General features: G+C 40.8%; 1 protein-coding gene across 2 annotated transcripts in view; it reads left to right on the top strand.

Moving 5' to 3' along the window:
* SASH1 (SAM and SH3 domain containing 1) overlaps nt 1–24569 on the top strand; it is a 122250-nt gene that overhangs the window by 39519 nt on the left and 58162 nt on the right. For both annotated transcript variants that reach the window (XM_031056232.1, XM_031056231.1), the window contains exons 3-4: nt 20076–20126; nt 20248–20297. In XM_031056232.1, the coding sequence (XP_030912092.1) occupies nt 20076–20126; nt 20248–20297 (101 nt within the window). The remainder of the gene's footprint in view (nt 1–20075; nt 20127–20247; nt 20298–24569) is intronic.

Genomic DNA, 24569 nt, shown 5'->3' with positions numbered 1-24569 from the left:
CAACGCCCCCGTTCCTTTCCTCTGGAAAATACTGTTCTCCATCAAAACTTTAAAACCATGCAGCAAGGCAGATTTCTGCTGTGCTCATTTGATTTGTCTGTAAAAATCATTTTAGAAGTGTAAGGACATGTCACGTAAGATACCTTCTGTCCTTCGTCATCACGACATCTCTTTCTGGAAACACATTTTGAGGTAGTGGTTTATGCTCTGAAGAGGACAGACTTCATAGTTTTGTCTTGGTGTTGTGGTGTTGCTCTGTAGGCAGACAGATTGTTGCATATGATTTGCATCTGTGCATTGAATGCTAAAATATCCATTTTACAGATAATTTAACAGAGGTGTTCAAATGTTAAGTAATTTGCTGGAAGTATTAGGCTTTGATGTAGCATCTACTGACAAAGATAATTTCCTTGATTGGGTATGAAACAGTGGAATTGACTGGGTTTGACAAATGACAAATGATGTTTCTTCAGTGACACTGAGGAATGACACAGCAAGCAGGTGTCCCTGGTGTTTGCCACACAGGGCGTTCTGCTGCTCTTGGTTTCCCCATTTTCTTGACAGTTTGCTGTTGACCACTCCTGGATTTTCATTTGCCAAGACAAATTTTCTCAAAATTGCAAGAAAATAAACTAAGCCTGCAAATGTTGAATTGTAGCAATGTTCATTCTCCAAACTTGATGAAAATTTCAGGACATTCATTATGTGTGTTTTCTGCACTCTCAAGTGCAGAAAGCAGCACTTCACTTAACCCAAGGAACCTAAATTAGCATTTGAAGGAGTTGCAGCAAAAATTAAGGATATGCTGTTTAAGAGATGCTAAGTCAGAAGAAGGAAAATAAATGTATATTCATGATGCTGTCCCTTTAATTAATATAGAAAAGGTAACATTTTTATGCAGTCAGCAGAGATTTTTCTGGAGGAGCAGAAAGCTCTCTGTGAATGGTTCCCTTTTCTCATTAATGTGTGACAGAACCTAAGTCTCCTTTGCATTGCTAGATGAGGGCCTTATCTTAAGCAGTCAGCAAGGCAGTGCTGATAATTTGAAAACGTTCTTGTATACCAGGAAATTGACATATAGAAGCATTGTATTATAGCTGCAGAGGGAATTTATGGAGACCATAAATATATTGGTTTAATTAGGAGCACAGTGCTAACTGCTGACACATTCTCCTCAAAGTCTGCTTTCAGAGCACAATTACTAAATGTTTTTTTTTCAAAACACAGGAAGCTTAAGGATGAAAATTAAGTTAGATAATTCAGTTGAGGTTTTTGTATTTGTTGAGGTTTGAAGTATTATCACAGTCCATGAAATCTACAGGGCTGCTCCTGAGTGTGTATCCAGAATCACGGCCAGAGCTGAGAAAGAGTAAATCATGAATTGCTGCATTGGTTAAAAACTATTACAGTAAGAGATGTTATCTCAGTTTGGCAAACACTCTTTTAATAAAGCAGGGCAAATTGAGAAAAATGAGTATTCAGGGACTTTAGAATGTTATTTAAAAACCAGTTGTACTCTTGTTTTCTCCCATTTAGTTTTCAAAATGTTTATTTACTGTAAAAATCAAGGACCTGAGAGTAGCCATGCAATTGCATAAGGCAGGGTGAACTATTTAACCTACTCAACGTGACTTTATCTGTTTCTTGGGGCTTTTGCCAACTTTGTTTTCATAGAGACTAGTTGCAAAATAGCTCCTTTCTATCTGTGTTGTCTCTTTCTGCTTTCTCAGACCACTAGAGATAGCTACTTTAGTCACCAGTTCTTATTAAAATCTAATCTAATGGAAATACACAGGTAGAAACAGCGAGTATGCATCCCTCTAAGAATATGGAGAGAGGTTTGTGTGGTACTGAGTGGGACACAGTCACAGAGTTTTTTGGTTACTTTCTCAGTAATCATCTCGCCAGTGGCTTTCAAGGCTGGTTTTGGTAAGGAGGGGATTGCTGTAGCAGCATCCTCTCCTCTGCTGTAAATGCAGGACACCAAGGAAAGGAGATGTAAGCTATGACTCCAGTTACTTACACCTCCATACGTCTTTTCTGAATGTGTTGGCAGCTTTGACAAAGCTGTGAAATACAGTAGATAAGAATTCTTGTTTTCAGGCAAATATTGTGAGTTTTGGCAAATATTGGCACTGTTTTGGGAGTGCCATTCACAGAAAGTGAGAGGTAAAACACTGTAGTTTCTGTGCTGTGTTTATGGTGGGTTTGGGTTTTTCACTTGGGTTCTTACCCAAGAGGAGTCCTTTTTATCTTTTAACAGATTATTCTCATTCTTTGGGCACTGTAGGAGGCATGTTACAAATGTTTTTTGGCAATTCAAGGTGGAACAGGCGTACCTGTAAGAGCTGTGTTTTACTTTCTGTGATGTCATAGTCTGGGTCATTCAGGCTCTCAAATCCTGGAGGGCCTTGTTCAGATTGTTTGCAGCCAGAGCACATAAAATAGCAGAGAGGACTTTCTTTATGGGTTTGCTGGATGATCTCTGAGTCAGTCAGCACTGCTATCAGCTAGTTTATGCCAAGAAGTAGGAAAGCCTTGCTGTCCATTGGAAGACCACAGCAGTCTGAATAATGTGGAGTTTAATTTGGATGCATCAGCACTGCACTTGCTGCTGATTTTGTCTCCAGCTGTTTCCTCTCAAGGAATGCCATCTCCTGAAGCCCTCTCCTGTCTGTTTGGGCTTTGTGCCTTGTTCTCTTCTGGCCGTCACACCATACTTAGACCAGTTTTTACTGCTTAGGTGCTGATCCTCTCCTCAGCAGTACCAATGAGAGGATTCAAAGCAGTATGACAGATGTGAGCCCAGTGGCTGTCCTGGTGGCAGGTATTGTCTTAAGATTTGAGTAGGTTTGGGATTAGTTTTTCTCTTCCTGGGAATAGCAGTGCAACGTGTGTTTCACGGTCACCACATAAATCCTGTCTCTTACACGTGTAGCTGTGGAAAAAGCCCCTTGGGGCTTTGGGGAGACAAGGACAGTGTATAGTAATACAGCTTTAAAAGGCAAATATTTTCCTTGAGGCAATGCAAAGTGCAAAATATGCAGAAGAAAACTTCAGGGGAAATTTTTTTCCCTCTGAAGACTTGTACTTTCCTTTTTCATAGTGTGGAGGACATCAAAATTTATTGCTTTTTAGTATACCTGGAATTGGAGAGATGGAAGAAACAGTTGGAAAGATAAATGGGTTCAAATTAGCCTTGCATGCCAGCCCCTAAAACTGCAGTGGTCTTTCTGTAACTCATCCTATTTTACAGAGTGCTAGCCAAGTTTCATTATTTTTAATTTTGTTGAAAATAATGATTAAAATCATATTTAGAGCTACCAGGAAACTGATTTTCAAATAGTAAAGCAAATAGTTCATTCATTTTTTCATTCTAATCATCCAGTACGTTTCTTTTTTGCAGTAAACTTCAAAATGTCTTTTTGTCCTCTACCACTGAGACTTGAAGTGATAGAAAGGAATGGTGTAAAAGACAAGTGTTTGCCAGTGCTAGAGAAGCCAAGGACGTGCAAAGAAAACAGATTAATTTAGTGGCAAACAGGCAGAGGCCATCAAGAACACTTTTTACAGGAGATATCTTGCATAGCCAGCAAAGGGACTGGGATCTACTGAGATAACCTTACATTTTAATACCTAAACAGCAGCAGCATTTTGAATCCTTGTAGGCATTTCAAGGCCTTGTCAAGGGAGGGCAGATGCAGAGGAGTTGTGAGAATCCATTCAGTGGGAAGTATTCTGCTGTAAAGAGTTGGTGCTTAATTAGATCTGAAGGATACCAAAGGTGTGAGGAAACAGAAGTGTTAATATGAAAGGCTAATAATTGAGTTTGTGTAATTAACAGTGTCTGACTCAAGCTGAGAGCTGGGAGGCAAATTGGTTACTGTTTAAAAAGTTTAAAGATAAAGATCGTGGTAAATCAATTCTATCACCTTATTTAAGTTTTGGCCTTTTTTAAAGTCATAGTAAGCTATATATGTGATATCATATATATGATATGAAAACAGACTCTGTTATAGTATATATTTTCACCATGGATTATTTTCAAGAAGCTAGAATTGAGTACTTTTGAGAGACAGGGAAACACAAGAAAGAAGCATTGCTTCAAATCAGAAATTAATCAGATTTTGGCCTTACAATTTCATTAAGACTTAGAGTTTGTTTTCAAAAGTGCAGAGTACCAGTAGATTTTTGACATCTAAGGAATTCTGTTAAATCCACTTTTGCAGTCATATTGAAATTCATATTCGTTGTGGAATTTCAGTGCATATTGAAATAAAATTCCTTGTGGAATTTCAATGCATAAGGGGTATACCTGGGTGTTAGGATTTCCATGAATTTATAAGGAATGTTGAATTATGAAATCGGCTTCAGGTAATCTCTCTATCATTGCTGCAGCCCCCCACTCTTTCTTAGCACCGACCAGCTTCCACCCTCTTGTCTTCTTTCCTTTTGTGACATGATGCACTGATAAAGAGTGGCCTCTGGATATGCTGGGACAGCAAGTGATTTACTCTTTTTCCAAATTTAGAAAGATATTTCCTCTAAAGGCTTAGATAGTTGTATAGAAACTGCAGCTTATGCACTATGAAATAAAAGCTGCAATTTCTACAGGAGCTGCAATCCTGTGCAATGAAAATTAAGGTATCTGCATTATCTACTAACTTGTCTTACTGCTAGTACTTTCCTGTGTGATCAGGACTTAATCAGTAAAGCATGCAAAAACATGCAGAGGTTTAAACACACCAGTACTGTTGCCAGGCATGTGCTTAAATACTTTGTTGTCCTAACCCCTCAATTTCTCTGAAATATTACATGAAAAAAAAAAAATATATATATGTAAGAATTATCATAGATTAAGTGAAATGAAGTGTAGATGAGACAAGGAATAAAAATTGATGCTGGTAGGCTTCAGTGTGTCTCTTTCTGCTTTGAAAGTCAGTGGAAGTGCATAAACCTATAGTTTCTTTAGAGAAGCGAGCAGCATGCTGAGCACGTTGCAATATACTTAATCTAATTCCTATTAGATTAGAGGGACCTGCTGGTGTATGTGAAGGTCTAGTGTAGCATATGTGATACTATTCTGTAGTTTCAGCTACATTTACTAATGTACTATTTTTATTTCACTTGTTTTTTAACAAAACCTTGTGTAATTGACAACTCAATTCTGTATCCATTGGCATGCATTTATTCACAGACTGCACATAACCTTGAATAAGAGACAGTATTGTTGAGGAGAAGTTTGTGTTAGAACGGGATCTGAAACAATAAAAACTTATAAAGGAATTTATGCAGTAATAGAGCCTCAAGATGTTGTAATGAAACCCTGTTAGGGCTATAACCTGGAAGAAAACTCCCTAAGGTACAAAGAGGAAAGGGGAAAAAAGAAAAAAAAATAACCTTTTGGTCAAGACATTTTGTTGCTGTCCTGATTAGAGCAGATTTGTTTCCAAGAAGTCTGGGCTGCTTTCCCTGCTGAAGACAGTTGAGCAGAGGAATTTGTATCATGTATACTCTGATAACTGTGGCAGCACCTGCCCAAACAAGCAGGTCTTGGCTGCAAAAGCCCCGGCATTTAGAAACTCTTGCAGGTGTTTGTACAGCTTAAGTTTTACTTCTCTCAGGTTTTCCATACCATGGTAAATTAATTTAGTTGGAATGCCTACCAGCAAACTCAGTCATACTGCTTACACATAGACGTTGGCAAAGACAGGGTGTTCGGTGATTTGTTCGTGGAGCTTTGCATTTGTAATTTACATTTGCTGGAGGGAAGAGGAGACAGGACCGAGCACGCTCCCTTCCCGCAGCAAACCCTTGGCTTGTTGCAGGCAGGCAGCTCGCAGTGCGCTTGCTCCCTGGGGTTGCAGCAGTGACAAAGCAGAACTGAAAGCGCTTAGCAGCAAATTATTAACTCAAGTGGTTTGACTTCAGTAGCTTTTCCCCAGTCTAAAACTTTGACTGCCCTTTGGTTTAGATTGAAATCGCAAATTGTTGCTCACACTGGTACTGCAATGTTGAGAGGCACCAAGGTTTTTGGACTTGTGGGTCTCGTTTACTAGTTGCTTGTGACTTTTATTTTTCTTTTGTACCTTTGATGCTGCCTTTGTGGGTTTTGTGCAGCTGGTTATAGTTTTGCTGATCATGTTTTATTCCAGGTATTTTGTCCATCTTCAGGATGAAGTCAGGCTTGACACTGCTTACCTTGAGGATTACAGTGTACAGTCTGCTTTGGTCTTTCTCTTACTACAAATTCCCCAGCTGTCAACATTTTTTGGTCACTTCTAGTCTTGTGCTTTGTTATGTCATTGCCCATATTATTTAATTTTTCTTTCTGGTTTTTAATGGGTTGGTTTTTTGTCTGTTTCTGTTCAATGCACACAAGATTATTGCAAAGACTTAGTTACATGAAGTAGGAGTCATGATGAAGCCCCAGGTTTCTGTAGCATGACAGTAACAGATGGCCTTTGTATTGGCCTTAAATTAACTGGGCTTAATGTGGAGCTTGCTTGCTCTTGCTGTCCTTCAATGTGTTGTGGTTTAACCCCAGCTGGCAGCTAAGCCCAGCACAGCCACTCACTCACTCCCCTGCCCTGGTGAGATGCGGGAGCCAATCAGAGGAGTAAAAGCGAAAAGATTCATGGATTGAGATAAAGACAGTTTAATAGCTAAAGCATAAGCTGTGCACACAAACAAGGCCAAACAAGGAACTCTTTCACTCCTTCCCGTGGGCAGGCAGGTGTTCAGCCAGGAAAGCAGGGCTCCATCATCTGTAACAGTGACTTGGGAAGACCAATGCCATCACTGCTAGTGTCCCCACCCTCTTCCTCCTTCTTTCCCCAGGTGTGTATGTTGAGCATGATGCCGTATGTCCCATTCCAATTTCTTGTGCATCCCAGTCTGTTTGCTGGTGAGAGGCAGAAGAGGCCTTAACTGTGTAAGCACACCTCAGCAATAGCAAAAATGTTCCTGGATTATCAACACTGTTTCCAGCACAAATCCAAAACAGAGCCCTATACTAGCCACTGTGAGGAAAATTAACTCTATCCCAGCCAAAACCAACACATTACCATTTACATCATTCTCGGGTACAAACTATCCAACACATGCTCATTATTTGCCATCCCCTTCTCATCCCTTGATATAATACACAGATATTTCCCCTAGCCTATGGACTCTGCCTGTAAAATATCCATAAATGTCCACTGAGTTTATTGAGAACGGGAGAGGTGGTGTGGTGTGTGGAATTTTTGGGCACCAAAGCCAGTTCAGATCAGTTTGCTGCTACCCTTGAAATTGCTTTTTGTAAGACTTGTCCTCCAGTGTTGTGTGGTCCTTCTATAGCCATTCCTCTGACACGCAACCCAAATAATGGGGTTTAAACCCCACAGTGATTTAAAACTATATTCTTTAAAATCTCTGCCCCTTGTCCCTTGGAGGCAGACCATAACGTTGAACATTCTTTCTCTTGCTCCCAGCCTGCCTAGGGTTTATCCATAGACTGCAGTCCCATATGGCTGTGCCTGCTCCAAGCAGAGCCTTTATCTCTGAGCCATGGTCACTTTGGGGGTATAGCTGCTGTGGCATGGGCCTGTCCACAGGCCACCTGCTCCAGTGTGGCCTTACCCACAGCCACATCCCCTTCAGGAATAAACCTGCTCTGTCGTGGCTTTACCCATGGCTGCAGTCCTTCCAGGGGAGTACCTGCTCTCATGTGGGATTATCCATGGCCACATGCTTTCAGGTGTTCCAGCATGGATTTATCCACAGGCACTGATGTGTCAGTATCCACCTGCTGCAGCACCGCCTTATCCCTGGGCTTCCATCCCTGCAGAGGCTCCTGCTGCTGCACTGACACAGCCACAGCCACTTCCAGATTGTCCCGACTGACACACATCCAGCTGCTCCCACGTGGAGCCATCCATGGGTCAGGTCCCTCGGAGTGCAGTTCCCAGCACAGTCCCAGCCAGCCCAGGCCAGCCAGCCAGACACACAGCGAGTGCCCAGGCACTGCCAGCCTGGCACATCCCTGCTGCTGTTATCACAGTGCTCCCAGGCACAGCACAGCCAGCTGATAAAGTAGCACAGCAGCAGGGAGAGCAAAATCTAGCCACTAATGAGCACTGGACTCTCATGTACAGTCAGGCAAGCAAGGCTCCTGACAAGCACCTGCCAATTAATGGCTAATCAGCAATTACAGCTATACATTCAATCCAGCACATTCCAGTCAAACCTGTTGTTATCTTGAACCCTGCAAGACCCATGCTGGGCACCAAGAAGGACTGTTGTGGCTTAATCTGAGCTGGATATTGGGCCCCACACAGCCATTTATTCACTCCCCTACAGTGGGATGGTGAAGAGAATGGGAAACAGTACAGGTAAGGCATTACTCCCTTAATGTCCTGGCTTTGCCTACTTCAACAGGACATTGCTGTAACTTTTGGCCAACTCTTGTGCTGCTAGATTGCATGCGTAAGTTCACTGTTTAGTGCTAATAGCAAAGGGGCAGGGTTTTGAATGGACCTCTGAACAAAACCACTTTTTCATTGCTGAGGCCTCTGTTTCACTTCATGTGTGTTTGAAAGACAAGTTATAAAAATCTAAAGCATGCTGGCCTTTTAAATTCCATAGTTTGATTTACCTGTGATTGCAGCACTCCTTTAACAGTAAAACATGGCCATTAGTGGAAAAAGAAGGTACATGAGGGAGTGCAAAGCTGTACAGGTTTTGCTGGAACGAAGTGCAAGCGCTACTTGTGCACACTGTCACTGAAAAACTATGGGTGGCTCTTGGAGTGCAAGGCTGCACTTGTGCTTCATTTGTTTCTGCAGGGCTAGTTCTGTGCATCCCTCTTGAAGGCAAGTGTGACCCAAAGTGTGGTGGAGAAAAAGACTGAAGTTTCAAGTGGAACTTGGGAAGAAGTCTGTTGTAGTTGCTGCTTCAGGAGCAATTTCAGGAATAAGCAAGGAAAAAACGTTACGCGAGAAAATAATTTATAAAGCTTTGCTGCAGTACTCTTAATTCTCCAGTGAATAGTTGTAGATAATGATTGCAGATTATTTGCTTGGAACAGTGGTGGTAGCTTTCTTTGCAGATTCCTCTGGCCTGAGTTATCTGTACTGACTGAAGGATGGATGTTTGCTGAGATTCAAATGCTTTGTCTGTAAGCAGCACTTCTCATTTTTTCTCTGCAGACATTCTTGGTACTAAGTTTGTTCATCATTCAGCAATTGGCATTTTGTTGGGAAAGGTGGGAAAGGACCCTCATTCAGTTTGTGATGTGATAATCCCACGTTGCATAACAACCCAAGGCAAAGAAGAATTGTGCATCGCTACCCTGTGCTAGCCTGAAGGTGGGGCAATGCCCCTGGGTTGGAGGGAGCAGCAGTCAGGCCCAGGGACTGCATGAGCAGATCTTACTAGGAGGCTGCTGTGGCCCCAGGGAGAGGGTTCTGGCCTCCACTGTCCTCTTCTGGGGAAAATCTCTGCTTCTCCTGCTTTGAACAGAGAAAGGAGCATTTTACAGCTGCTTGATGGAGCCTCAGATTTGTTAATACAGATTTGTTACCCAGAATTCAGAATTGTTACTCTTTAGATTTAAGAATCACTGAAACTTGTGTTAAGCACTTTTCTTCTGTCTGACCTGTGTGCCAGAGGAAACCCCACCTTCTACCCCAATTGTTGGTCATATGGCAGGATCCCACTTGTGCGTTTTCAGCAGAACAGCTGAGCTTTTCAAAAACTGGCTGGAGCTCTGCAGCTGGGCTGGAGCCTGGCCCAGCAGCAGGAGCTGTTAATGGCTGATTGAAGCCTTTAATTTAACCCCTTTCCAGCAATTGTGCTGACTAGTGTTGGAGCTGTCAGATGTCACTGTGGCACCATTCCCCTTCAAAGCAAAGCATGCAGCAGTAATCCCATAGAGCAAGGCTCCTATTTGCTGCACCTCCAGTCGGGGCTGTTCCTGTTAACTCCTACATCTGTGGCACATGATTTTCTACCCCAGTCTTACTTTAAATATAAACAGAAAATGGAGAATATTCCCATCAATGTTGTGTAGATAAAGATTTTTATCATGAATGTGTAGAAGGCAATAATTACTTCTTAATTTTCTCAAATAGGGATGTTGCAAATCTTCTGTGTAAATAACCAGATTGTGCCAGGTAGTCTAATGGTATTCAATAATAATTTTTCCCTTGGATGGGAGCAGTCTTCCATGATGACTTAGAGCATCAGAGTTGATTTGAAATTTAGTTTTGTAATAATGATCATGTGATGAAGATTTAATGACCCGTGATGAAGATTTAAGTAAGGTTCTGGCCCAAAGCATCCGTCCCAAAGCACAGGCTTCAATTTCAAAGGTAAAGAGAGAACAGCTAATTTAAAAGTTCTTTTATCAGACGTAGTTTTTATAGCAGGAAGAGTGAGTACAGACTAGCAATTTGTGGTCTAGTCCTTTTTTAGCATTAATATGATTAATTTGTTTCCAGTTCTTTTGTTCAAGAAATTAATTTCTCCTCTCACTTTGTAGGAGACTTTGAAGTTAACATCCAGCTATCAACTTTTGTCTCCCTCCCCTCACCCACTCACATTCCTGGAGTGTGTTTATGCAGGTTGAGAGCAAGAAGTGCAGTGCCCAGCTCTAGGGAATTATTCTTACTTTTCAGGTGTTCAGTTTCACATATCAACCTACTAAACAGAACCAGTTGGATTTCAAGTTGTACATTTATTCTGCTTTTCAAAATGACTGTAAAACTAAGATTTTAAAAATATGTATCTATTATAAAACTTTTCCCAGTATGACCAGTTTCTTTCTTGCTTCAAGTGCCTTCTTAAAAAGTTTCTTCAAAACAAGTTTATTGTCATAAAGAAATGTCATCAGAGTTAGTTCCCAATATGCTCACACAGGTTTGTCTGATAGATTTTTTTTTTTTCAAAACCTTTTCTCATTTCTATTCCTGCTGTTTTCATTGTCAAAGTGGCTGAAATGGAGGTCAGACCCCACCAGCCCTGCATGTTTTTAAGTCCTGAAATTGCAGAATATGTCATGTTGTTACAGCTTTTCAGCTGTGGTCCTCTCATGAAATAATGAACATAGAAATTACGAAGAGGGACCTGAACTGAACTAAAAAAATTAAAGTGACAGTGTAAATCAGCACTAAGGGCTTACTCAGTCTCAACCTTAAAGAATGGATGGCTTGAGAGCTTGGGCTGCAAGGCTTACTGCCAACAAATATCTGAGTTCAGGATGTCTGCTTTTTTGAGCTAGCAGCTGTTGATGTTGGTTTTTTTTAACCTCTGAAAGAGGAAAATAGAGGTACAGTGTTACTGTCAGCTGGAAAGCAGGAATCTATTTTGCCCAAATGTTTATAATTTTGATGTAATTATTTTTGCACAAAAAGATGCAACAGTAGGCTGTTTGAATTTCTTCATGGAAAGATGAGAAAACCAGTAAATGTGCATGTGGGCACAGCCTCGTGATAAGACTGCTTGTCAGGGATAATGTGGCTCAGGTCCTGACTCAGCACAACACTGTTACGTGGTTCTGTTGCCTCTTTTTCCTGGTGGGGTTGGTTTGGGATTTTTTTCTGTGATCTAAGGGGCTTTTTGTGCTGTTTGTGGTTTTGGGGTTTGTTTTTTTGGGTTTTTTTTGGTTTTTTGGTTTTTTTTGGTTTTTTGGGTTTTTTTTTGTTTGTTTTATTTTGTTTTGTTTTGTTTTTTGCTGAATTCTTTCACTTCTCTAAAGAGTTCAAAGTTAAATCCATTTCCTGAACAATAACACAAAAACTTTCAGAAATTCTGTGCTGGATGTGGGGAAAGTCTTAAATTGCTTTTCTTTAATTAAATAAAAGCTTTAGTCCTGCTCTGAAAGAATCAATTTCATGTTAAAAAAAACCAAAAATCCACAAAGCAGGTATATGCACATCTATACAAACGGACTTTTAAAAAGTGGAAACGTGGATGTAGGTGCAGGTTTTTCTAGAGGATTATGAAGGAAGAGGAAGTCAGGAGTTCTGAAGTGCACAACCTGATAGCAGCCACAGGCAGCCCAAAGAGCAGTAGTTGTGGAAAAAAGGGGTCGTGACAGATTTCTTCCATTGCCCACAGTGCTGTTGAGCTCTGAATTTTGGGTTTGCCTTCTACAGCTGGAGAACCTAGCAAAAAGAGTAGAATCTTTTTCATGTGTGCTTGGGTTTGGGTTCGAATCTCAGCAATATGAGGTGTCAAGTTAAAAAAAAAAAAAGAGAACTGTCTAATTCTACTGCACGTTGCAGTGACTGTATGATGGAGGTTCCTGACACAAAATGCCTTCCAGCATATCAGTTTGTCATAAATTAGAGAAGAAAAAAAAAGTGTGGGAAAGTTTAAAACTAAAATATCTTTTGTTTTCCACTACATAACCTTTATGATTTTTTAAAAATCTCTCTTTTTAACAAAGTAAAGCAAATCACTGCTTTCCCAGAATGAAATTAATGCAAAATGTTGGCATTTTTTGCCCCTGAAATGGGGGGGTTCATTGCTGATACTCCATACATCTGTGGTAGAAAAACGTTTGTAGGTCTCCTAATGATCAGTGCTTTCTCTTGATTCACCTCCTCCTCAGTTTTACCAGGGTTTTTAAGTAACTCAAAGTTGACTTAGTTTCTGATCTTCTTGGTAAATTATTGTTTGGTAAAACATAAAGTAAAAGCAACATATGGTTTTTAAATGTTAGCTATCATAGTGATGATGTGAATGGGGGTATACTTGCAAAAAGTCATCAGTATTATGGTAACAACCTGTTTTACAAGAATCCCTGAGCCTTGAGCATATTGATTAATCCAGCACAAAAGCTTCCATTCATTTGCAGTGTAGATCATCTGAAATTCCATGTGTTTGAGACATGGATATTGGCATGTAGGTACACAAGAATAGTATCAGTACAAATGACAGTGGACCTGTGTTAGCCTCTGTTTCCATGGTGTGTCTGAAAGGATTTATACCATGGCTGTAAAAGTTTTCCTGGAAGCATTGGTCTAAGTCTGAACTTTCCTTTTTCTTTCCACTTTTCAACAAGAAAATACATTTTTTGTTGTTCAGGGAAACACTGAAGAGAAATTGAGAAAACTGCAAATAACCTTAATAGAAATATAGTACAGCTTTGTGTACATGAAAATGAAGAATTGGTAAGATCTGAAAAGGATTATTTAGAGAAATGGACAACATCATTGGCCCTTAGGAAGAGGTGGCCTGAACTTGAAGAGCACAGAAAAACAAATCAGGACCATTGGTATTCAGAAAGAGGTTTGCCATATTCAGCCATGGCTTTCATGGCAAGGAGCTCCTCGTGCTTGTTTTCTCATCTTATCAGTGCGTGCTTCACTTCAAAACCACTCAAAATTCCTAGCACCACAGTTACAGAAAGCAGGCTGCAGGGTGGTGGTGATAGGGACATATGGCTCACAGAGGTACTACTTTCCTCATTAATTGTGGGTATTGGTTCAGGAGGTGACTGGGGCCAAGGTACAGCACACTGCCATTAGCTGTCCTTGCCAGAGGACCAGCACCTGGGCAAGGAATCTGACCAGATTGTTCCTACCCCAAAGTACCAAACTGTTGCAAACTGTTTGCTTGTTTGTTTATTCATTTATTTTCTCTCTTCCTTTTCTTGTGCTTTTCCCACAGGACAAAATGCTCTCGCTGGGGGAAGTGGTGGTTATTCCCCAGGCCCATTGTCAGCTCTTGAACAAGAAGGGCCCCATTTGGGCAGTATCCAGTTGGGCTTTACCTCATGCCTCCCTTGTCTGTGTCACATCCTGAGTCCTCTGGCTTCACATTTAACCATTCTTGATGTGGTTTGTTTAGGGTTTTTTCATTCCACTGAAACATTACAGCTGTTTCTGATGCCAAAACCACTCTATCTTAAAGTCCTCCCTGGAAACCCGTGTCTTTCACTGTTTTCCAACATTATTTCACAGAAGTTCTTTTTGACCTTTACCTGTACAATAAAAATCAGTGCTGACTAATGTAAGGACTTTTAGGCAGAGCTGGTGGGTCTTACTCCTCTTTTTGTACCAGCAAGAGCTCTAGTACAGAGGCAGTTCCTGCCAGCAACAAGAACACTTGAGTATTGTACCGTTTTAGTAACAAGTGTAAAATGCATCAATCAAAGGCCTGCTGTGTCTCAATCACATATTGGCTTTTATATTAATATGGTTTTAGCACAAAGATAGCTACCATAGTTCTGGCCTTGCTTCATCGTGTTTGGAAAATTGATCAGAAGGTATTTGATTTCTCTGCTGCAGAATGCTGTGTTCCCTTATCGACTTTTCCTTTTTCTGAAGCCCATTTCTATCTAGGTTTTTTTGTGTTTATGCCATCATTTTTCTGGACTCTGCTTCTGTTTGTTACAAGTGAATTTATGTCTTAGCACTGCCTCACTTTTTATTGTTACATGGCTCTACAAAAGCTGCAGTTTCTCTATAATTGCTAATGAATTATGTTTTTCAAAATCATTGTGAAATTTTTTTGGCCCTGTGGCTCCCAGCCTTAGTGTAAAATCCAGAGTACTTGAGATGGGTGAAAAAAATGCTTCTGCTTTCATTGTTAGCAAATGGAAGAGAGAGGATCCAGTGTTTGCCCTGAGATGTGTTAGGTTCAATAGATTCTGATGTTTACATCAAGCTGAGAGGCAGGGTATTTCTTCCGTCTCCAATACTAAAAGCAGACATGAGAGTATTCTATCAGTGTGTTCTCTCTGAAGCTGCATTTCATCAGTAGTTAAGCTAAGTGTTTACCTTATGTCTGCATTTTTCTATGAGGCATTGAGACACTTGGATTTTTGTTTCATGCTCAGAAGTATTTATTTGAAATTTCTTTTTTTTTTTTTAACCATCCCTTCTGTTTAACTCATTTCCTTGATCCAGAGTTTTGCTGCTGCTGCTGCAGGATGTTATCATTTAGCATGTGTCAGCTCAGGCTCTAATGTCTAAGAGCAATGGTGCAGAAAAATCTTCTTTCTTTGCTGAAACAGCTAAGGGGATGGTCCAGAGGTTGTGGTGTGAAACTCAAAATGAGACTTTAACTAATCTGTACTACTGGAAACTCACTGAATTGTTAGTTCCCTCAAACACTTGCTGAGGTGGTTGACACAGGAATAGGTCTTATTTTTTTCTTTATTCTGACTCGTGGCTCATATCTATTGACTCGTAGGCAATTTCCATTACATACCTGCATACCTGCACTGTCTCTTTACAGGGGCTTCCCTGCTTCTTCCCCAGCACCTCTACAGAGGTTGAAATACAGTGTGGTGGAGGACTCCAGGCAGAATTATTGCTTTCAAAATAAATCAAACTCTTACAAGCCTTCAGTGCTCTGCTGTCTTTCAGATACATCTTCATTTAATCATTTTAGAAGCTAGACTAGAACATGCAATGCATGTTCAGAGCAAAGAGAGAAAACATTCGGGGAAAGATTGGCAGAATTCTCTCAGAAGTTTTCTGCTCTATATATCTTATTTACACCTGCAGAAATAGTTTCATAAAATTATTTATATATCTGTAAGCTTTTTAGTCATCTCCTTTTTACTGTTTATGTCACTGTATTTTCCCAGCACTCATCTGAGTCTCACTTTGCACAGTTTCTGTCTGCACAGTGAGATTAATCCTGTCTTGGGATCTGCAGAGGAGTGCTTAAATTTATGACTCAAATTGATACAGCTCCTGTGGCAGAAATTGTGAAAGAGGTTCATGAATTTTTAATTAGAAGGGATTAATTCAATGAATACAATTTCCTAAACTAAGTCAGTGTGGTGTGGAGCATAGATGGGGCTTAATGTTTAAGTAATTAAAATATGCACATTACCCCTAGAATGTGCCATACCCTGGATAACTAAGTTTCCTTTTAGGTGCTCTTGTCTGCTATGTTTGTGTATTTCAGGAGCAGAACAGCAATGCCTTCAGATAGGCTGTGATACACACAGCCTTTTACCTGTTACGTGACATACAGAACAACTGAACTGAAGTTGTCATGGAAGGAAAAGTCCCTCATGAATTCAAAACCTGCCATTCCAGTCAGGAAATGGTTTTTCAGCTTCTTTCCCATGTATTTTGTGCTTTGTACTTTCTTCACAGTTGCTTTTTTCAGACTTAGCTCGTAAATGGTTGCAAAACTGTTTTGATGATTTTTACGAGGGAAGTAGTATATAAAGCCAAAATCACAATATTTAGAAACCTGCAGTAATTTGAAAAGAAAATATATGCAAATGATCACATAAATTCATTCACAAAGTAGGCAGAAAAAGCTACCTGCAAAGGAAGCTTCTTTCTTGGTCCCTAAGGCAAACAACTAAAGGTTTGAAGCATAAGCTGCAAATCCTGCTTGTTAAGCTTACTACTACGTTTTCTTCCAAAACAAGAGATTTGTAAAAAGCGTTTCTCCAACTTGCACTTCGGCACCAGAGCTCCCAAGGTTACCAGTGTGGCTCTGCAGTTGCTCTTTGTGGCACCCACCGTGTGGAAGGGTTGGTGATCCCAGGCAATTCCTGGGCAGCGCAACGCCTGACATCCATCCCTTCCTCCAGCTGCTGGATCAGAGCTTGTGCCAGGACCTCAGGACCTTGTCCTACACCCATCCTCTGGATGATAGTGGCTTTGGATGAAGGAGGCAAAAGGAAGGAAATAGGACTCCTATTAGGACTTGCTAAGAAATGGGAGAACAAAAGGTGGGAGAACAAAATTCCTCTGCAAGCTGAGATTGTTTTAGGTCAGGTGTAGGTGACTTGATAGAGGAATCCCTACTTTAAATTCAGTGGGCTTCTTCTACAGGATATTAGCATTACTGATTTTTAAAACTTCCTCCTGGGTTATTATCAGTATTTGAGATACTTTCCTGTGCTGACCTTGGACCTGCAGGGGAGCTGGACAAGCTGGTGCTAAGCCATTGTTCACGTTCCATATAATGTGTTCCCTGGGGATTGGATACAATTTATGGACATCTCAGTTTCTCCAGAATCTTCAGATCTTAGTTACTGCTTTTAATAGTGTATTGGACAAATTCCTCATGCACCAGCAGTTTCTGGGTACAGGATAGGTGCCCTGCCTAGGGCCCCTTAAATCCAGAAGCCACGCAGGTAAATCAGTCACATTTGGGAAACACTAGATTTAGTACTGTAGCTTAAGGAATGTGCACTTGATCAGATACTTTCTCAGATCATTGGGTTTCTTCAGAGCACTGTGTAGCATGTAGGTGATGTGAATTTTCTGGTACATCTCAGACAAGCTTTATGGGCACATGTAGAGGGCAGTTATCTGGGGCAGCAGGGCTGCTCGCACAGAAGATACCTATTGCTCTGATGCCTGCTTTGTCTAGACAAGGGCTCTGGAAATGTGGGCTGGGGGTGTCTCTTACTGCAGCCGCTGTTTCTATAAGCCCAGGCTATCCTTGGTTTCATTTTTAAGTTTTGGCTCAGAAGGATGAAAGATGTACTTCAATGAAACTAACCTTGAAAAATATTTTCTGAAAAGATCATATCGCGTGCTAGAGAACATGCCAACAGTACATTTGCTCAACCTTCTAGAATTAGTCTTTGGTAAAAAAGGGCCCTGGTCCTGATGGATTAATGTCAACACAACCTGTGGATTTTAAAGTGAGGTTTAATGTGAGGTTTAATGGATTTTAACCAAAATAAATAGAATTGCTCAAGGCTGGTGAAAGTTCTATGATCTCTGCTACAGATCTAAGCCAGAAGTTTAGTTGAGAGTTCTCTTTCCCCAAGTATTTTCCTTTTATTTCTTGTGTAAATAGCAATAGAAAAAAATACTATTCTGCTGGAAAGGCAGGTAGGAATATTAATCATAATAGTGTAGAACTATCAGGTGTTTTGCATTCCAGCATTGTGAAGTTGTGCTCTGGAGGGGGGAGAGGAAAGTTGTCCTTGCTTCTGCCCTGCACAGTCATCTTGCTCCTATAAAACAGGTCCTGTTCTAACAGGGTGAGCTTTGACAGCAAATGAGAAAAATGAAAGTAAATACAGTCAGGTTTTTTAGGATTTAGTTACATGGGATGCAGCTGACTGTTCAGCTGAGTAGGAACTTTTCATGTAATTGTAGTCTCAGGCTTCATGAGCAACTGCTCAAGCAGTTACACAAATTTGCACAAAACTATTATATTTAAAAATAAAAAAAAAACCACTTGAAGCAAAGCAGCTTTTTAAGACAGCAGATAAATCATCAGGAACTTGGGATCTAAAGGCCTTGTTGGGGACATGGTGGATTCTCCTGACTTGGCATACTGAAACTGTAACATAAAAGTGATAAAATGTTCCTTTTCTCCTCAGTGCAGCAGTTTATGGACAGATGAGGTGCTCATGAGTGGCAAGTGTTTGGATAGTGGAGCTCTTCTTTCTCTCCCTCCTTGCAAAGAACTAGGCAGGGCTTGGAGAGTGTCTGAGGAAGATTCTCAGCCATGTGCCTGCAGCCTTTTCCAGGTACAAAACTTAGTCAAGTTCCTTTTGACAGAACTAAGGGAGAAAGAGAGGGATGCCTGGTGCCAAGTAGCTATTTTAATTTCTCTTATCTGTGAACATCTCTGGAATTCCCCTGGCCTTGGTCCAGTTTCTGCTTGACTAGAGGAGTCCTGTTGGATCTGTCAGTAAGTGAACGTGATCGCCTTTTCATGTCCACTCTCACTCAAGGACTTCATTTCCCTTTTTGTGCTACACAATCAGCAAAAGCAGATGTGCAGACAATGCATGGTCAGGCAAAATTCCCCAGCAGGGCAGTGACCCGGTATCAGCCTTGCACACGAGCAAGGACATGGTCATGGGCCATCCTGTGCCCTCCCTGACTCCTGTGGCCAGCAGTGCAAGCTGACTCTGTTGTGTGATGGCAGAGCAGGCTCCTTTCTACTCCAGATCTTGCAGACTTCCTGAGTGGGTTAGTCCAACACCACCTCATGGCAGTCAGTAGTAAGTTCCTGTTTAGGTATTAAAAGGCTGCATTTCCAGAAAATTGTGTCAGATTCTCTCTTTTTTTTTTTATTAAATCCCAACAATTTTTGTCACCCTTTGTGTAAACAATGAGAATAGGAAGTACAATTTCACAGAGATAAGAGTTTTACATGTAGGCTGAGGAATGCATGAACAAGAAGTCCTTCAGCACTGAGAAACAAATCCATGTCCTTTTTTTAATTTTCTTGAAGCGTGTACACCACTGCTTAGCCAGCTGTGATGAGTAAGTTATGGAATTCACTTTGCAATAACTTCACAAGGGCTAAGGCTGGCTGAGAATAAAATAGGAATAAGTAGTTTACCCCATGATTTCACATGAAGATCAACCAACAAAGTGTAGTTCTCAGTACTGATGACTGTATTATCTTCCTCCATTCTAACTGGAGTTTTCCCACTAATTTCAGCTAGACATGTTAATAGTGTGCGCCTTTTAAGCAGCTGGCTTGCAGTCTTCAATTAGATACCACCAGTGGGACTCCCTCATCTAACTTGAGGTAGCTGAAACCTGTCAGGCAAGTTGTACTGTAGGAGTTTCTGTGTCTCCCCATCAACTGCAAGGGGAGCCTGGATAATTGAGTTCTTTGGAGTTCTCATTGGAGTAGATGGTTATATCCTAGGTGTTTGTAGAAAAGTGGTTTGAACTCCATATTGTTGACATGTTTCTGTGTGAGAAGCTGGTCTTGATGAACGATATCTGCATCCTCACCGTATTTTTTCCTCAGAGAATTTTCTCCTAATGCCAAATTTTTCCTGAAGGTAATTTCTTGGAAATTGCACTTGAATTTATCTAACAAATTGTGGTGGTGATCTAGTGAAAGTAAAACGCCCCTCTTTCTGTTTTGTTTTGAATGACTTCTGTCTGGCAGCTTTACTTTCTGTGTTCTGCAGTGATAAGTATGAAATTAGCTGTTTTACTGGATTATTTCAGAATTTATCCTGAAAGCAGTTCTTTCTAGAGTAGTTAATGTTTCCTGTATGAACTGTTTTGAAATAGTTCTTGGTTCTGTTACTGTCTTTTCCCTTTTTCTCCCCTTCATATTTCTTCTTTCTGGTGTTTGGATATTTCATTAACTTGATATTTGTTGTATTTTAGGAGAAACCTGATACCAGCCCCACATCTCTACAGCTGCGATCCCAGATTGAGGTAAGCACTTAGGTTTTGATCATCAACTTTTGTTTGTTTGTTCTTTGATTTGATATTCTGCATAAATTGGGTAGAAGCTGCTCTAGTGTCTGCTTTCAGTGCTGCATGTCTTCTCTTGCAGGAGTCGCTTGGTCTCAGCAGCACTGCATCAACACCTGACACTGAAAGAAAGTAAGTAAAGGCACAGGAAGTGAGAAAGGAGGGAGGGGGAATTTTGTACGTTTTCTTTCTCCTTGGAGTAAATTAATTTTAGATTGTACTTACTAGATTTCAGATCCAGACACTACGAATGAAACCTGTTTTGGAACCTGCTCCTTCTCTTCCTCACTTTTGGCCTTCTATTGTTTTGGGTTTTTATGTCAAGGAAGAGTTATTGTTTCTCTTTTCTGTGAGCGCTTGGAGTGTGCATACACCAAGATGACTGCTAGTCATTCCTGAGGAACATCAGTGATTTCACATTCTCTGCAAATTACGCCTGCTTTAAAAATTACTTTCTTTGACTAGACCTAAATGCAGCCAAAAAAAGATAGGTGAGGGGAAGGGAGAGTTACAGACCTCCATCGTGTTCCTTTTCCTGTGCACTCCTGAGTTTGTAACTGTGCTTTTGAAGAAGGTGCCAAGGGCATAAAGTACTTAAAACCAAGTTAAAAGGAGCTTTAATTTTAGCATCCGGAATGAAAACCTCTCTGTGAGCACTGAGAGGGTTTCTGTTTACTGTCACCTCCTGCTGCAATGTGTGTGCTTATTTTCTATGCCTCCTTCCTTTGATCCCAAGATCTTGGATCCCTGCTGCTGAGGGTAACGTGCAGTGGTGCATGAAGACAACTGACACTCTGTGTCCAATTGCCTGCACTTCCATGGGGTAGTGCCAGCTGGACGAGTTCAGAGGGACTACACGGAATCCATTTGTGATGGGACGTGCTTTTGTACAGTTTCATGGTCCCACATTTGAATATCCTTGAGTGATTCATCACTGGGCAGTAATAGGAAGGTTTCTTGATTTTGCTAGTTCAGTAGAAGGACTGTCAGTCCCAGAGCAATCTTTGGTGGATGCGGTGTATGGGACTTTACTGGGCACTGACCATATAGAAGTCAGTTGTATGGTAGTGAACAACTGCTTAGGGGCTTCCTTTGGGCTTGTCTGGAAGCTGATTCATGCTAAAGGTCTCAGAACATGATATATTGCTTTCAGAAGTGCCTTCTCTTGCTTCATCACTCAGAGAGAAATGTAGAGATAGCTGGCTTGAGGTAGATGCTCATTTTCAAAGCAGCCTAAGACAGATAAGGTGAGTTACCTTGGGTGAATTACCTTATTCTCACTAACCTCAGACAGGTGAGGTGAATTACCTTGGGTACCATCACTGTCCCCATATTGCATGCTGGTAAAAGAGAAGGCCTAGAAGTCTTATTAAAAGAGAAGGCCTAGAAGTCTTAGGGTTTAATACTTTGTGCTTCCAATACTCATATATGGAAAATAATCTTTGAAAGATATGTGGCTGTCCAACATCATAATGAAACCAGAAGTGCCAAGGAGATGGGAGCTGTAATCTGGGAATTAAACCTGCAAGGTTAGCCTATAATCATACAACTTCTTTCTCAGCCTCAAAGCACTTTACCCATGCATAAATATCATAATCCCACCTCAGGTAATAAAGAGATGAAGCTTTTGCAGGAGAACAGCACACTACTCAGAAAAAACTCCACTTGGCAGTTTTAGCCAGCTTCCTAAGTTGTGCCTCTCTGTAGGTGTTCTACCACAAATAACTGGGTGAGAAGACAGTATCAGCAAAAAATATGAGTGACTCCTTTGAGACTGCCCATTTATCTCTCTGAAAGGAAATTATATTAGCTCAGATGAAAGGGATTTTATCTCTCTGAAAGGAAATTATATTATCTTAGCTCAGATGAAAGGGACGTGATTTTCATGGACCTTTCAAGAATGAAAGTGTGCCACTTGAGGATTTGTAGAAGGGTGTATGTGATTAACCTGGTCATACATATGAAACTGGTGCAGGACAGGTTGTGCCAGATACTTGCACAATAAGAAGCAAGGCCATGTGACACATGATAATTGGACAAGGTGTTGAAAATAATAAATTGTCTCTACTCAGTACTGTACAAATTCTTGAAACCTGAAATTATACAAGTCTGTGCCTATTTGTGACAGCCTGCCACATCAGTGTTGGCTTCACTCCTCTAGCCTGGAAGGCTAAATTCTCACAGAAATTGCCCCTTCCAGGCAGGAAGGGTTCATAAAATTGATCTGCAGGAAAATGACCAGTTCAAGCCCATCCTGTATCAATACACCTGTATTTGCTACTAACATGCTGAATTTAATATTTTTCAGGGGAGGATGTTGTGTAGGCCCCAGGGATTTTTGTGGCGTTTATTATATGGCTTTCATCTGAATTTTCTGTGTGGGCATGCTACTAAACATGGAAGCTTGTTCATTTGGGGATACAGTTTTTATGTCAATCTCATGCTGCATGAAAGATGTGTTGTAAACCTTCTACAAAACTTCTTTTGTTGTAAGAAGACTAGTTTGCCAAATATGAAACTTGATGCAGATGTACACTGGTTTCTCATATTCACAAAAGATTTGGGGGACGAAAGGAAAGATGTGTTCAAAACTTGACATACAGACTTCCAGGAGCTGGAAGAAGTGGTTTTTTGAATACTCTTCCACAAGTAAGAGCTTATCCAAGAACAGTTATAATTCTACATATTGAAAATCCAAATGTTTTCCTAGGGTGAAATGAGTTGTTTCTGGTCTGGTGTTCTGAGCAGGTTGCTTTAGAAAATAAGGGCAGTCCCAAGGAAAAATCTGTACTAAAATAAAGAGAAAGTGTCTGACTGCAATATGGTCACTCTCAGTAGCACCCTCACCCAGTGCTGCTGCCTGCACACCCTACAGTTTAATGCTACCAAAGTCTAAAGTTTTAAAATAACACATCTGGATGGTTGTTTAATTTGCCAGAGTTTAGACATTCCAGACAGCAAGAAGCTTTGAGGGAACCTGGGAAGAGCAATGTTTGCTTTAACCTGGTTTGGTTTTCCTTTTCTGTGCTGCTCAGCTGGAAGAGAGAGCCCAACAGGCTCCACTGAACGCCACACTGAAAACAGATTAACCTTGGTGGTCTGTGGTAGGAAAAAATCCTGTTTGTGTGGACAAGAAGTGTATGTTCAGTCTTGCCTTGAGTCTTATTAACCGTGCTGCCCAGTGTGGTGTAAAGTCAGTGCAGAATTAGTCAGTGCCCTCAGTGCAGCAAGTTGCTCAACAAGCATCTGTCTGATGATGTGCTCTAACACAGATGAGCAGCAGCAGAGCTTGTAGGCAGGCAGGAGGGATTAAATGAGCCGGGAGGCAGAAGTGTTTGTCTCAGTGAGTCATTGTCATCACCCTCCCCCACCCCTAAGTCATTTGGGGCAATACTACCTTCCACTGTTGATAGCAATACTGTTCCTGTTAATTAGATGAACCTACCAAAAAAGACTGCGTATGTCAACCTACTCGGTGTTATATGTGCCCTACCAAATATGCCTTTTGTTTGATTCGTTCTGACAAAGAAAGAAAAATCTTCACTCAGAGGCAAAACCCTCTGAGATTTATGTGAATAACAGCAAGGGTACTGATGTGGCCTGAAAAGCTGGCCATAAACAACAGAAAACAAAGTCATGTTTGTTCAAGCCTTGCTTCACAACTGCTCTGATTTTTTGGCCTTACTGGAGTTCCGTCTGTAAATTGAAACAGTTTGCCAGGTTTCTAAGTTATGTCATATTCAGCAACTAATGCAGAGCATGGAATAAGGTGTTTGTAGCTTTCCTCTCTGAATAATAAATTTCACTTTCCTCTGCCCTTTACAAGATTTCCATATTTTAAACTATGGTCTTACTGACAATTGTGGTGCTAGTGTAACTTTGCTGTTTCTCAGTGTGTCTTCAGTAAAGTGGCAACAGCATCTTTAACAGTGATATTATTAATTTTAAACAAAAATTTCCCCAGAAGCACAGGTCTTCTAAAAAGACACATTGACTTCTACTTTTGCTGGAACAATCATTAGTGTAGAAAACATGCAGTAAATGTGTTCTTTAGCAATTACTGTTACTTCTCTGACCCCATACCATGTTCATCTGGGGATGTATTGTATATACAATTCCTATTATTTCGAAGAGATGGCAACACCCCAAGGATGTTTACTCAGATAGGGGACCGAGCAGGGTTTTCTCATAATTGTAAACAGAGCATTTAAACAATGTAACCCAACTTTTAGCCTGTTCCCATTTTTGAGCATTCAAGTCTACATGACAGACTGATGAGCTCTGCATGTTTGCCAGGAAATCCAGGTTAAACCCAGTCCCCTGAACTCAGGCTTCTGCATCCTGACTCTCATCCTGTTTTTAGAAGAACTGGGGGGATGTTGCAGAAAGGAAGTTGTGTGTTTT

This window comes from Geospiza fortis, unplaced genomic scaffold, assembly GCF_000277835.1.
Source record: "Geospiza fortis unplaced genomic scaffold, GeoFor_1.0 scaffold162, whole genome shotgun sequence".
Lineage (NCBI taxonomy): Eukaryota > Metazoa > Chordata > Aves > Passeriformes > Thraupidae > Geospiza > Geospiza fortis.
This window is presented reverse-complemented; position numbering and strand designations above follow the sequence as displayed.